Raw genomic sequence first — 16261 nt, forward strand, 5'->3', positions numbered from 1 at the left:
TATCTGTGGGTCATGTTGCTTTTTCCACTCTGCTTTTTAGTGTATTTACTTGTAAACTTGACATTTTTCATCATCATCATAAATTTGTGGAGAGCAGAGTTTGTTTCTTACTTGTGTATCCTATGCTGAGTTAAGCACAGTGTTGGCACTTAGGAAGTAGTTGAATTACATTTGAAAGTAGAAACCAATGTTGTTTCCAAGGAAAATGCAGAGGATCACTACTAACTAAAGCTTGATTATCTAGCGGAAAGGAGGCTTTACTTTGCCTGCCTGCCCTATTGTAGAGATTATGGAATGGGCCAGCCTGAACAGCATTACTGTGAAGGATTAATTTCACAGGGTTCTTGCCCTGACCAGAAAGACAAAGAGGAAATATAAGGACTAAATGGTCCATGAAAAAGGTTGAATGAAATACTAAAAATGAGAATGCAGAAAAGAGAAGCACTGAAAGTCTAAGGTTCTGGCTTAATATTTGCTCTAAATCTGAAAATGTGGTTCTTGTAAGTTGGTATAACTTTCCATTCTAACCTATAGTTCCCCTCTTCAGAGCTTCATATTTATCTAGATGCAGACAGGAAAAGGATATCCTCTGGGGGTTTATTTGGGAAAGGCCAAGTCATCAGAAAATCACCTCAGACTGTCTGCCTCACCAAATTATATTTACACAGAGACACATTCCTACTGCAGGAAAGGAAAATACACAGGGAATTTAATACTCGTCGTCTTAACACTTTCACCAATATTTTTTTTTTCTGGATTCAATTCATTTATTGTAATCTTTCTGAGGTTCTGCTCTATTCCAAGTGCTAGGATAAAGCAGTTGAAAGGCCAGGGCTCTGATCTTCTGTGTACCCTACCTTGATGGATGTGGCATATCTTTTGACCTACGTTTTTTGTAACAACTTTTGATATTATCATACGAGTCTCTGAGGCTCTGTTAAATTTTCTTTTTAACTTTTTTCTCTCTTTGCTTGAGTTTGGGTAGTTTTTAATTGCCTTTCTTCAAGTGTTCTCCTCTTAGAGTTTACATTTCTTTATTGATATTTCCCGTTTTTCCCCAACTATGTTTGTATTTTCTTTTAAATCCTTGAACTTACTTATAATAAACATCAAAAGTTCCTGTCTCCTAATTCCATCATCTCTGGCATTCCTGGATCTCTTTGTATTGATTGACTTTTCTTCTGGTTATGGATCACATTTCCCTGCTGCTTCTCCTATCTAGTAAGTTTTTATTGTATGCTGGAAATTGTGGATACTACATTTTTTAGATTCTTTTCTAGTTATTAGAGAATTAAACTTTCTGCCCAGGGATTGCATCCTCAGAAGCATCATGCAGCGACTTCCAGTCCTGGTGGTCATCATATCTACCTTTACCTTAAAGACTTGGCTTGCCTTTGTTTAGTCAAGGAATTAGACATTAGACGTTATGACTAAATACTCTTAACATTTTAACAGTTTAGTATGTTCTCTTAACTAATTTTATTCATCCTTTTGTTTTTATCCTACTTTGAAAAAAAGTATAAGTAAAAGACAATTATAAGGATAGATTATATTCTTTCCTTTGCAGATGGCCTTAAAAAGTCCCTGAAAGAGTCCTTTTGGTAGCCTTCTCTCAGTCCCTACCTATGACTTTTATTCTCCATAAAGTGCTAGCTTCTTAAATGTCTTCTCTTCTCATGCAAATGACAGTAAGCCTTCCCTGTTGTCCACCTAACTGAGTTGCATCTTGCCTTTATATATTGTGAGCCATTCATCTTTTTATCAGACATAATCTAAAAGGTGAGAATGAGACTAGGTTGAAATAGTCTGGGTCAGGGGATGAAAACCTGAGATTGCGATGAGGACAGAGTGGTTTGAGAACCCAAATTTGTAAGGTAGATTGTCCTTAAAAATTGATAAAATGGAAAAACGCTGTTCTGGAGGTGAGCTTTTATATTCTGTAAAATTAAATTGTGTAGAAATACTGCTTTATTGTTTTTTAACACTAGTTTCTTGGATTAAAATGAGTGTATGTAAAGAAATTAGGTTTTTGGAAAACCTAATTTCACTTTAGGATGTACACATATTTAAATTAAAACTACTTATCTTTGAAAAGAGATTATAACCTGCTAACAAGTTTGTGGTTCCAAAGATATATTCAGAAATGTACTCCACTTAAACTCTAAAGTTCTATAGCCAGAAAATAACTCAGGAGAACATAGTAGTCATGAAATAGGATTGCCCCTGTGTGATCCTTAAGAGCCACTTTGTCTAATCTTAAAGATATTTAAAATCTTGTTTGTTAACTAGCTGTTACTTAAAGCTGTGCAGTAATCCATAAGAAATATAAAATATGGACTTACAAAACAAATAAGGACTCTTTCAGTTGCAGATGGCAGAGCCTTAACTTCAAAAGCCAGAAAGGACAATTTATTGACCCACAGAGAAAGCAGGGGCAGCTCTGGCCTCAGGGAACCTGGATGCTTGCTGGTGTTTCTGCCCCTGTCTCTGCGTCTCTCTAAACCTTTGGCTCCCTGTAGCTTGCTTGCTTTTCTTACCCCATCTCTGTGATGACACTTTCTGTCACAGACGCTCTTTGCTACATGTGCTGTGTTCTTCCTATGTCAGTCTTTCATGCTCTGTTTCTGTTGCTTTGTTGCTCTGTGTCTTTCTCTGTCTCTGCCTCTCTTGTTCAGTGTCCTTCCTCCCCCTTCCCCTGCCCCTTTCTCAGCCTGTTGGTTTCATTTTTCTCCCACCACAGAAAGGCATTCCCATGTGGCTATAGGCAGCTCTGCCTCACATGCTTCCAATTCAGCAACCAGAGAAGAAAGGATGCTCTGCCCTCCAGCTCCAATTATAAAAATCCAGAGAAAAGGCCTTTCTCCCTTAGCTTACGTAGCCAGGGACAGGATACCATTTCCCACTGGAATCTCTGGTTAGGGTGGAGAGGAACAGCAGTTCCCTAAAAGAAGGAAAATCATCTTCTGGGCAGACAAAATAGTAAATCCGTGTTCAGTACAGGAGATGAGACTTAAATATTTGAATGAAGATTGCATAGTCTTCACTAATACTCATATTCCAGTGCTTATTTATTATTATGAAATTCCTGTACAACTCATTTTTTTCTATAACTGCTTTGATATTCGTGCTTTTTCATTTATAATAGGAATTAAATGGGTGTAATATTTAAATATCTCCTAATAATCCACTTTAGGACAATTTTATTTCCTAAAAGACATCATTATTTTCTATGAATGACATTTAAATTTACAGTTTTTTAAAAATCTGCTAGTTTCTTTACAAGTGCTTGAGGCTAATTTGTTTCCGAAGTTGAGGTTGTAAGCAAAAGTTTGTTTTAAAGATTGGTTACAGTAATCTCAGCTCTTTTTTGCACACTGTTAGATTCAACAATAAGTATTGGGAAGTGATGAATATTTGTTCAATCCTTCACAATTGGTCTGTTTTAGCACTTTTCAGTACTACTCTTTGCTTGTTTTATACTTCTGTTCTTGATTTACATGATTGTCTACCCTACTAGACTCTAAACTTCTGTGTTGAAAAAAATCACTTGTTTACAACATCCAGCATAAACTAATAGGTACTCATAAAATGGTTGTTGATAAACTTTCTCTTTCCTGGACTTCATGTTTGAGCCAACATTGTACTTTTAAGAAATAAGTGTTTGTTGGAAAACAGGTATTAATACATTTAGTGATGTTTGAATCTCCTGTTTTATACTTACTGGCTCAGACTTATCACCTAGATGTTACACTGTGGAATGATGAGCCTATATTTTGGGCAGAGAGAAACCTTTTATAAATATCATTTTGTTTTTGATACAGTGTACAGTATTGCCTGATTCTTTATAATATTTGGTAGGGAGGGTTAGTTTTGATTAATTCCGACTGTGACATATAATTTTTATAACAGGAAATGATAAGTGATCAAGATTTCTTTCTGTAGGCTACAGAAAGTGAGGTAGGAGATGTAGATTTAACACGACTCCCCGAAGGACCTGTTGATTCTGAAGAGGAAGAAGAGGAAGATGAAGAGATTGATCGAACAGATCCACTGCAAGGGCGAGATCTTGTTCGAGAATGTCTTGAAAAAGAACCTGCAGACAAAACTGATGATGACATTGGTAAGAAATACATCTGTTCACAATAAGAATTTTATAGTTTTAATTTATATATAGTTACCTAATGTTGCATAACAAATTACCCCAGGCCTTAGTAGCTTAAAACAACACACATTTATTTTCTCATAGTTTTGTGGGTCAGGAATTCAGGAGTGGCCTAGCTGAGTGGTTCTTGCTCAGTGTCTCCCATGAGGTTACAGTCAGAATATTGGCAAGGGTTATAATCATCTGAAGCTTTTCTGGGCTGAGCTAGAGTATTACTTCCAAGGTGGCTACTCACATGGCTTTTGGCATAATACCTCAGTTCCTTGCCATGTGGCCCTCTCCAGAGGCTGCTCAAATGTCCTCATAACATGGCTATTGGCTTCCCCCAAAGCAAGTAATCCTAAGGGAGAGTAAAGGCAGATGCCACAATGTCTTTAATATCTAGCCTTAGAAGTGACACCATCACTTCTTCCAAATTCTATTTGTCATGCGGAGCAACCCTGGTACAGTATGGGAGGGGGCTGCACATGACATGAATATCAAGAGACAGGGATCATTTAGGGCCATCTTTGAGGCTGGCTGCCCCAGTTTGAGAGCTTATTTGGAGGTTCTAGCAGGGATGCGCAGCTGCTGGTATACCCTTGACCAAACGGTCATCCTCAGCACACAGCTTCAAGAGTGACACACATAGAGCAGTGAGGGAGGAAGGGGACACCCACCTAGCCAGCCAGATCAGCTGAATCATCCCTGGTGATCAGTGGGGTGACAGATGTTGCAGCCAGATCACCCTCACATCCTGGCTGCCCCAATTTATAAAACAAAAGCTTTGATTGCATTAAAGTGATTTTCGCCTTCATGTCCATGAGACTTTTAAAACACTGCCTCAATCTCCAATGTTTATGAATTAGCTTTGTTTTTTTAATTTCAAATGTTATCAAAAATCATATTTTTACTTCTCTACCTTGAAAAAATAAGTATATATATAATTTTTGGTTAAAACTTTATGAATTTTCCTTCATGTAATTACTTACACAACTAGTTACTATACTTTGATTGGAAGGTTAAATAATACTCAAGATGTTAATGTTATCTTTAAGGTCAAAGATTGCTTAGTGTCATTATATATTGTTATGATTCAATTAAGATTTTATCCTAGATTTCTCTTTTATAGTAGTCATGTTGCTGTCATTCATTCAAATAAGAAGATGCTACTATTACTAATAATCATAATCTATGTGAGTGAAGATCAATAAATTTGACCATTCCTTGCCATTCTAATGACGTATAATATAGTTAAGTAAACAGCAGTTTAGATTCATGTTGTGAACATTATCTGGACAGAAACTGAAAGTATATTTTTTAGTGATAAGAAATTATATACTATGCTATTTTCACAAAGCTTTTAAAAAATTTAAATATAATTAACTCCCAGTTATCTGTGGGTAGTTAGCACCTTATAGTTATTTCTGTTTCAGCCCTTAGCCGACTGCTTGTATGTTTCTCTTTTATATTTATCTTTATTACTTATGTATCTATACCAGGGAATGGCCTAATGTGACACTCATAAACATTTGTTGGTTAAATTAAAGAGTTACCTTGTAGTTGCTCTGACAAATCTTGAACTAGAATTCACACTTGTTATCCCTAATTTAATTACTTACTGGCATTTATTAATACATTTTTTTTTAACATCTAGCCCAATAAGAACTAGATGAAAGGCTTTTTCACTAATCTATTAGATCAAAGGACATCACTAAACTTAACCACCATGGAGTGGCATCTTGGGCAAGGAAAGTTAGATGAACTCTCCAGCCTCATCTGAAACTGTCTAGTTTCGTGGTTCTCTCTGGAGGTTGTGAATTCTGCTGTCTTCCAATATGCCTATATTTTCATGTGAGTCTGAGTATATTAACCAAAAACTAATTTTTTTAACCAACAGTCATCTTGTGCCTTGGTTTCTCAACTTTAGCAGCATAAATTTGTAAGTTGATTAGGAAATTGGGTAATGAAGAATTCTAGATTTTATTATATCTTTAAAGGATAGTTCTTGATGGTCTTTATACTTGAATTTCTGTCTTTTTATAGAACAATTACTGGAGTTTATGCACCAGCTCCCTGCTTTTGCAAACATGACCATGTCTGTAAGGAGAGAACTCTGCTCAGTGATGATTTTTGAAGTGGTTGAGCAGGCTGGAGCTGTTATTCTTGATGATGGGCAAGAGGTAGGTTAGCAAATAAATGTTATACATTATTTAACATAGGAGCTAATCTTTAAAATAATTTAATTTCCATAAACTTGTGTAAATCCTGACTTTTGAAATTTATACAATTTTTTAAATGAATGCTGAGTTTGGGGTAGTTAAAATTTCTGAAGAGGTACGTTTTATTTTTGTTTTTGCTTTACTTTGTCTTAATTTTGATTTCCTAGCAGTGGACCTTGCACAGAATACACGTTCAGTAAATAATATTCATTGAACGAAATTTGTTTTTACTTCTCAAATTAAGTTGTAAGACTTTTAAAAAGGTTCTTTGTTATTCTATTTGTATATTTATATCATTGTTTAAAATGTTTATCAAGTATTTACTCTCCTATCCCTTTTCTATATTACACATTAAATAAAAAAAGAATGAGAGAAATGTACTGGTACCTATGCCTCCTAGTGGACTGCTGTCAGTTGAGGCATTTATGTGGCAATTCTCTGTTCAGAAATGCTCGGATAGCAGCTTGTGGATGGGTGGAGGGAGGATGCAGGGGAATTGAAAGATATTACTAATGTTAGAAAGTACTTCACTATTTTTCTTATCAAACTGATGAAAATTAAGGCTGAGGTGTCAATCAGTGAACATTCTCATATATACTGCCAGTAGGAATATAAACAGTATTTCTGGAAAGTCATTTAGAAATTTTTAACATGGGCCTCAAAAGTATTTAACAGTCTCTAACCTATTATTCCACTTATGAGTGTTTTTCTTCAGGACATAATATAAAACTCAGAGTTATGCCAAAAAATCTTCACTGCAGCGTATTTATAATAGCAAAAATTAGAAATGACCAAAATATAATCCAGTAATAAACAGTGGTTAGCTAAATTATATACAGCCACAGGATATAATATTATGTAGGTATTCAAGTTATTTTAAAATTTGTTGGAAATTCTTTGAGGGCAGGGACCTTATCTCTAGCTTTGTTTATGTACTTTCTCCCCATATCCTAGAAAATGGTGCAGAGGATACGCTCAAAAAGAAAGTTTGATAAACAAATGAATATAGTGTTAAAATTTTTTAAAGGCAGGATAGTCTAAATATTTCAACAATATAAAATAAGATAAACATAGGAGAGAAACTAAAATTTTAACAACAGCTGTGTAAACAGTGGGATTTTGAGTAACTTTTATTTTCTTTTCTACAGATTTTTGTATTCGCTTAATGTTCCACAGTTCTGTTAGCAAAAACTTCTCGTGTGCCTACTTTGTGCCAGGTGCTATTCTAGACACAGGGAGTATAGTGGTGGAAAAACCAGATACAGTCCCCGTCCTCAAGTAATTTATGTAATCCACAGATTCCACAATGAATGTATTTTATATTTGAAATAACCAAAAAAAAAGCACACTTTTGAAAAAATACTTTTTTAAGGGTTTCTTTTTTTTTTTGAGGAGGATTGACCCTGCACTACCGTCTGTTACCAATCTTCCTCTTTTTTCTTTTTTCTCCCCAAAGCCCCAGTACATAGTCATATATCATAGTTGTAGAGTTGTAGCTCTTCTACGTGGGACGCCGCCTCAGCATGGCTAGATGGGCCGTGAGTATATCCACGCCCAGGATCCAAACCTGCAAACTCCAGGCTGCCAAAGCGGTACTAAAGAAGAAGTGGTCTTTCATTAATACATAGTAGGCCTTTTGAATATATCTCCTTAGAGCATTAAATGCTTTCATATAAATGAAGGCAATGTTTTCTTAACATTAGGAAAAATTTTGAGTATTTTGTTAGTTATGCTTAAAATTCAGGCTTTTAGTAGTCTTTCTGAATTAATCACTAGCTACATTTTTTTTCTTTTGAGTGCTTGCAATGTGCCAGTCACTGTTCTAAGCACTTATATATAAACTCATTTAATTACCACAAAAGTCCTACAGTATAGGTACTGTTGTTATGCCCATTTTAGCATTAGAGAAACTGAGGCCCAAAGAGATTAAATAACGTGCCCAAAGTCACTCAGCTAGTTGTGGCAGGGTCTGGATCAAATTCCAAGAGCTTGTGGTCTTAATCATTGCATTATTTTGTCTCAGAATATTTGGTCAATTATGAAGTCCCTGATTTCATTTGGTGACTAAAAGAAGAAAGAGTAAAGTAGGCTTTAGGGGTTTGCATAGACAGGCATAGGGTATTCCTGACAGAGAATTTAGTAATATAATCTGATCTTCCTTTTTCTTTTTAAAATTATACAAGTTCTATGTATTGATTGATTATTTTTCAAAGTTAACATATAATTAGCTTTTTAAAAAGATTCTTAAAACCTGTCTTTTTCTCTATAGCTTGACTCATGGTATGTTATTTTAAACGGCACTGTAGAAATCAGTCATCCAGATGGAAAAGTTGAAAATCTCTTTATGGGAAATAGTTTTGGAATTACTCCCACTCTGGATAAGCAGTACATGCATGGAGTTGTTAGGACTAAAGTAGATGATTGTCAGGTAAGGTTACCTCTTTGGTCATGTACTCTTGATTATTGATTTAAAATCGCTAAGCCTGTTTTTCCTTCCTCAAAATAAAATAGCTTGATTTGAAATGGGAGTTTCAAAAGCTCACAGTTAATAAAGGAAATGAGATTTTGTATCTGACTTAAATATTTGTGAGATTGAACAAGTTATACATTTTTAAAAGAGAATATACCAAATAAATGTTGGTTCGTTAAATGTCTATCTGATATTAGCCAGCTCAGTCTTTTTTTTAATAAGGGAAAGAAATAGGAACTTCTGAGTTGTTTGTTTCTAACTTACTCCTGCTTCATGTTTTCTTTGCATAGTGTCAGTTTTGAGAGAAGTAGATGTTCACTTCTCCTTTTAGAGCAGAATTCAAACAGATTTAACTTCTTTAGTCTGTTTGTGTGGGAATTATTTATTTCATCTTGATTTTTGTTAAGGATTAAAGGGATTGAATACAAAAGGACTGATGCCACTTGATTTCTTACCTTTGTGCTGTGCCTTGGTGCGTAGTGATATATTTATGTACTGTAGGTTCATTAATTGTCCCCATGTTGTTCTCGGACAGTTTGTCTGCATAGCCCAGCAGGATTATTGGAGAATTTTAAATCATGTGGAAAAGAACACCCATAAAGTTGAAGAAGAGGGAGAAATTGTTATGGTCCATGAGCACCGTGAACTAGATCGGAGCGGAACCAGGAAAGGACACATTGTAATCAAGGTGGGTGTTGTTTTTCCTTATAATTCTGCTCACTGATAGAATAAAGCTTTCATCTTGCTTAAAAGGCTCTGAACCACTTTTTGAGTAGTGCAAGATAATTCACTGACCTTAGAGTCTAATTTAAATAAATGTGTTGGTTCTTTTACCTTTTTCTAAGTTCATTTTTATACATTTTATTGAGGAAGGGTGATATTGCGATTTAATATCAGTATAGATAAGATACTATTTTAGAATATACTGGTCCAAGTTTTCCTTCTCAAATTTATTTTATGATGCATTGATAATGGGAGTTAATTTCATCAAAGACAGCAATATTTAGAAACAAAACAGAAAATGAAAGGACCAACCATAAAGGCATAAGGAATTCTAAATAAAGATACAGAGTGCTTACTGAATCTCTAGCACTGAAATAGGCATTAACTTCTCTGAACCTTGGTTTTCTTATCTGAAAATGGGGATGATGCGACAGGGCTTTGTTAGGGCTAAATGAGGTAACTCAAAAGCCTTAGCACATTGTAGAGTCTGAGTATTAATCCCCATACTGTTTTTCCCTTCTCTAATTCTCTCTCTCGCCTATCCCTTGCCCACATGCTTTCCCCCTCCCCCATTTCTTTAAAGACTTCTAGATGTAAAATCAAGTTATTATAGTTGAAAGAGAGGAAATAAACACATGACCGTTTCTCTTTTCAAGCTAGTCTTGGTTGCAAAATAAGTAAATGTGGTGTTATTCATTACAAATGCAGCAGCTTATTTAATAATAAAAGGGACTAATGTGAGATTCGTTCTTCCTCAGGAGTCAAGATATTCTTCAACGCTGTCTTTTTCTAAACTGAGAAGTGTAAGCCTTGTATGTAGAAAAGATGAACATATGGGTGTACTGCCAAAGGCTATCTTTTTATGGGGACTCATGATTTTTAATACTTCATTTTTAGATAATTTCAAACTTACAGAAAAGTTGCAAGAATAGTATAAAGAGCTCCCTGACTCAGAGTCCCCAACTGTTAACATTTCACTGCATTTTCTCCATTATCATCAGTCTTGTTCTGAACCCCTTGAGAGCAGTCTGCAAATCTGATGCTCATCAGATATTCCTAAATATTCTCCTTTGTATATACTCCTAAATATTCCATTGTATATTTCCTAAAAACAAGAACACTCTCCTACATAAATACCATAGAATCCTTCAAGTTAGGAAATGAACATTGGTAAAGTAAAACCATTCAGCCCACAGGCTGTATTTAGATTTTCACCAACTATCCCATCAATGGCACTTTTTCCTTTCTGGTCCAGGACCTCATCCAAGAACGTAGTTGCGTTTAGTTGTCATGTCACTTCAGCCTACTTCAGCAACAGTCTTTCCTTGTTCGTATTCTTAGCAGTTTTAAAGAATACAGACCTTATATTCTGTATTATAACCCTCAGACTAGATCCATCCAGTGTTTTCCTCATGACCAGGCTCAAGTCATGCTTTCTTGGTAGGAATTCCACAGAAATGATGTTGTGCTCTTCTCAGTGCATCATGTCAGGGAGCACACAATGTCAACCTGTCCCACCACTGGTGAAGTTAACCCTAATTACCTGGTCCTCTGGTGTCTGTCTGCCAGATTTCCTCACTGTAAAGTCACCATTTTACCCTTTGTAATTGATAAGTATTTGGAGGAGGGATATTCTGGGATAGTGTCAATATGTCCTGCAAATCTCTGTCTACCTTTACTTCCACTGACTACTCCTGCCTGAAATGGTGATTTTCTGTTTCCATTATTTCTGCTATGTGTATTGACATTCTGCTGTTAGGGTGAGCATTCTCTTCTCCCCCCGTTAATTTAGTAGTATTGGTATGGGCTGATGTGTTGTATTCTCTTACCATCAGTCTTGTTCCAATGATCAAATTGTCCCAAATTTGGCCGGTGGGACCCTCTTAAGGCTGACTCCTGTATTCTTTTGACATGTCCCCATCATTTTTTGAGAACTTCCTTATTATCTGGCAAAACAAGATGTTTCGGGCTTATCTTGTACTTTTCCTGCCCCAGCTTTGGAATGAACCATTTCTCCAGAAAGCCGTGGATCCTTCTGGTGGAGAATAGCATCTGAAAACCAAGATCTGGGCACTCACTCAATTTGTTACTACTGAGGCGTCATTGCTTCTAGAGTCTCTCATCAGACAGAGCTATGAAATATATGTATGTATTTACTATAAATACGTACATATCTGTAACTTTCTATATCTATCCATCTATCAATCTGTAACAATCATAAGTTTACACCAGTACTCCCAGTTCCAGTACTATACACCAGAGCTTTTTCTAGCCTTTCCCTTTCTGTATTTGTAAATACCTTCTCCAACAGTGGTTCTTGTTATGCTCTGTATATTGACTTATTTGCTCATTGTAACCAATCTCTACCATGCCAGTGTAACCACGCTGGCCTTCTCCTTCACCTGCCAACTCGGTGCACCCTGTCTTCCAGCATCCCACCTTGTTGGTGACGTGCCTCTACATGACTGTGGGACTCATCTTTAAATAAAGTTTTGAATATATGACCTAGTCTCCACAGTGATCCTGCCTTGATGATTTAGCCAGTCAGAATAATGGCCTTTCTTTAACATGTTGATTCGTTCCACCCCTGACTTAACTATACATGATCTAAAGAACTAGATTTAACTGACCTCAAATGGCGATTGGCCTGAGGCATAAACCCAGTTTGGTACTCTTAGACATAGAGTGTCTTGGAGAGTGGGAGAAGAATAGGAATGACCTGTGGTTTCCTTGTCCCTTAAATAGATTATTTGAAGAAGCTTACATCTCACTTCTTCTAAAGAAATGACTTACATGCCTTGTTAGCAGAGGGTACCTTTTTTTTAAATAAGTTCTTAGATAAGAACGTTGTTAGTATTAATGTATGTTTACTGTACGGTTACTCTGACTAATGAAATTGTTTGGCTGAATGCAACAAATTGAAATTTGAGGTTATGGGCAACAGTTGGTTTTCATATTTGGCTTAACATCTGGTTTATTTGTACATTTCTTCTGTGTACCCACTTTTGAAAAGGCTCTAAAGGTAATAAATTTTAACATTGATTCAGAAGCTCAAAGAGTAGATAAATATTGTTTACATTCCTTTTTATGTAGGCAAGGAGTTGAAACTTGGAATTAATGTAAAAACTACCTGTAGAACTTCTGATTCCTCTCAAGATGGTGAACTAGCAGGGAGAAATTATAAAAGAGGAAACTGCTATTCTAGGAAGTAACAATAACAATAAAACACACTATCTTGAGCTGGTGTGTTGTTCCTACAGCCTGGGGCAGAAGAGAATTGGAGGATGATTAAATTTGGAAGAAAGCTTGCTATCTCATTTTAATAAAACTTTTTATTTTTAACTCTCATCTCTTCCTTCGGTTGCCTTGAGACAGTCGTTACATCCCCCCGTTGAAGTATAAGTGGCAGTAACTTATGTCCACACCAGGCGTAAATCAGTGAAGTTCTACTTTGATGAAATGCCAATAAAAACAGCTACAACTGAGTAAATGCTGTTGGATATTTTTATTCCTCTGCCTTTTCTCTCTCTAAACTTCTGAGTGCTAGTGGATTGCAACCTATAGAGACTACCTTCTCCCAGTGCTAAGGGTTTTAAAAGTGAAACTCTACTTTGAGGACTCGTCTAATGGAGTGGCTACAAAGGGAAGTAATCAGCAGGAGTTCTTTGGTTCCTGAGCTGTTTGCTTATTCTCTAATCCTTTCTATCCTTGGATTTTTAGGCAACACCTGAGCGTCTCATCATGCATTTAATAGAAGAGCATTCCATTGTGGACCCAACTTATATAGAAGATTTTCTGTTAACTTACAGGACATTTCTTGAAAGTCCCTTGGATGTTGGGATCAAACTACTGGAATGGTTTAAAGTTGACAGCTTAAGGGATAAGGTTGGTTTTATAAATATAAAGGGCATGAAAGTGACTTTAACCTTTAAATTTTATTTATAAAACCTTTTATAGTCGATAAATGTTTATTTTGATAACAAGATTTAATTCCCCTAAAAAAATCAGTGAGTCAGTATAGACGTATCTCTGCCTAGTTACTTTTATGGTGAAATAATATGATAAAAGTGGATATGAGCCTTACAAGGCGAAAACTGAAGACTGTGGTTTGGCTATAAATTCAGAAAACATGATAGCTGCATGAGAGTATTTTTGAACTTTATCGGAATATTTGGTTGTTCCTGAAGGAGAGCAATAAAACATTTTAAAACTGATTAACAATTTAGAAAGGATATTCACCAAGTAAATTTTTTTGCAAGAGCTTAGATTCTTTGTAAGCCCCAAATACAAATCTGTTGATTTTTCTGAGTTACAGACTTTATACTCATTTGAAAACAGTTTGTCTTTTTGACCTTAGTTTATCGCTGCTGTGACTTATTTAAATCTACCTTTGAGTATTTTTTGCATTAAACATTGTTTGCTATTTTACATAGATTATTTCACCTTCTTTCATGGAGGGGTTGTACATTTAATGGAAAGACTAGTAATACCTCAGCAAATTGGTGGGATTAGTTATGTTAAGAAAAATAAAAGTGGGGCCATAATTGCCTGATGTGTCTTTCTGAGTTATATTTTAAAGGAAATAAATTAGATAATAGATGGACTGTGGAATTCTCTTGTTTAGGAAACTAAAATGTCCAAAACTACAGACTTGCCCCCCCTTTTGGAATTATTTGTAGTTACTTCAGTTGCTGAGGAAATAAAGGCATGCTAGAGAATGAACAAAAATATAATTTAGAGACAACTAGATATCCACATGCAAAGGAATAAAGTTGACCCTTTACCTTGTACCATATACGAAATTAACTAAAAATGGATCAGAGACCTAAATTGAAGAGCTAAAACTATAAAACTTTTAGAAGAAGGGGTAAAAAATCATGACCTTGGATTTGGCAGTGGTTTCTTAGATATGATACCCAAAGCACAAGCAACAAAGGAAAAAACTAGGTAAATTGAACTTCATCGAAATTAACACCTTTTCTATATCAAGGAATGTTATCAAGAAAGACAGGACAACACATAGAATAGGAGAATATATTTGCAAATCGTATATCTGATAAGGGTCTAGTATCCAGAATATACGAAGAACTCTTACAATTCAACAACAAAACACAACACAATTTAAAAATGGACCAAGAACTTGTATAGACATTTCTCCAAAGAAGATATTTAAATGGCCAGCAAACACATGAAAAAGATGTTTAATGTCATTAGTCGTAGGGAAATGCAAATCAAAACCACAGTGAGATTCCGCTTCACACCCACTAGGATGGCTTAAAAAAAAGGAAAGGAATTAACAAGTGTTGCCAAGGATGTGGATGTGGAGAAAATGGAATTCCCATACATTGCTGGTGTGGAAAACAGTTTGGTGGGTCCTCAAAAAGTTAAACATAGAATTACCATATAACCCAGCAATTCTTCTCCTAGGTGTATATATCCAAGAGAACTAAAAACAGATGCGCAAACAAAAACTTGTATATAAATGTTAATAGTAGCACTATTGACAGTAGCCAAAAGGCGGAAACAACCCAAATGTCCATCAACTGATGAATGGATAAACAAAACGTGGTATAACCATATAATGAAATATTATTCAGCCATAAAAAGGAATGAAATACTGATACATGCTGCAACATGGGTGAACCTTGAAAACATCATGCTAAGTGAAAGAAGCCAGACATAAAAGGTCACATATTGTATGAAATATCCAAAATAGGCGAATACACAAGGACAGGAAAGCAAATTTTAGGGGCTAGAGAGAGGGCAGAATGAGAGGTGACTACTTAATGGGAAGGGGTTTTCTTTTGGGGTAATGAAAATATTCTGGAATTAAGTAGTAGTGATGGTTGCACACCATTGTGAATGTGCTAAATGCCACTAATTTGTACACTTTAAAGTGGTTAAAATGGTGAATTTTATGTGTATTCTACCACAATTTTAAAAATATATGACTTAAATTATATTATTAGTTAGGTACATTACTCAATTCAACTTCCATTCATTAGTTTTTAACTTTTAATCTATGGCACGAAGTAAGCAAATCAATTCACAACTTTGAAAATTCACAGTATTTATAAAGAAGGAAGTTTCACATTTGTTTTTGTTATAATTTTGGTTAAACATGTTCTTGGCTATAGAAGCACTTTTGATATGATTGCCTGCCCTTGGAAGCTGGCATTTTAAGATGCTCTCTGAAATATACATCCTGTGTACTTCTTACATCTTAGCATACAGGCTCGTGTTTTCTGAGGGTACAGTGTCTTGGCTCTCTCTATTGCTTGTGTATCCAATGAAGCAAAAGCTCAAACTAAACCATGCCTCTCTGTTAGGATGAACCTTTTGTGTGTGGGAAAGGGAGCAAAGGAGTTAGCCATAAAGTTCAGTACCCCCTCAGTTTGGGGTATGCTTTTGGAATCTACTTTTGCAGAAAGAATGCCTCTCATAACCATATGCTGCCTCCTCCATGTTTCCACAGGTAACACGGATTGTATTATTATGGGTAAATAATCATTTTAATGATTTTGAAGGTGATCCTGCTATGACTCGATTTCTGGAGGAATTTGAAAGAAATCTGGAAGATACAGTAAGGCTTAAAAGAATTTATCTTCTTCAAGGTTTAGGGATTCCCCTCGCCCCCCACCCCCCATAACAGCAACTCAGAACAGCTTTCATCTTTTCTTGTGTCTTAAATGTCTGTTCTAAGAA

The 16261-nt window shown here is 35.6% G+C and overlaps 1 protein-coding gene across 5 annotated transcripts in view; it reads left to right on the plus strand.

The window, feature by feature from the left end:
• RAPGEF6 (Rap guanine nucleotide exchange factor 6) overlaps window positions 1–16261 on the plus strand; it is a 203307-nt gene that overhangs the window by 115292 nt on the left and 71754 nt on the right. For all 5 annotated transcript variants that reach the window (XM_014796298.2, XM_087429849.1, XM_087429848.1 and 2 more), the window contains 6 exons: window positions 3943–4120; window positions 6188–6324; window positions 8633–8791; window positions 9369–9521; window positions 13277–13441; window positions 16032–16139. In XM_014796298.2, coding sequence (XP_014651784.1) covers window positions 3943–4120; window positions 6188–6324; window positions 8633–8791; window positions 9369–9521; window positions 13277–13441; window positions 16032–16139 — 900 coding nt within the window. The remainder of the gene's footprint in view (window positions 1–3942; window positions 4121–6187; window positions 6325–8632; window positions 8792–9368; window positions 9522–13276; window positions 13442–16031; window positions 16140–16261) is intronic.

The sequence above is a fragment of the Ceratotherium simum genome, chromosome 4 (genome assembly GCF_057802395.1).
Source record: "Ceratotherium simum simum isolate JZ-2026a chromosome 4, ASM5780239v1, whole genome shotgun sequence".
NCBI lineage: Eukaryota > Metazoa > Chordata > Mammalia > Perissodactyla > Rhinocerotidae > Ceratotherium > Ceratotherium simum.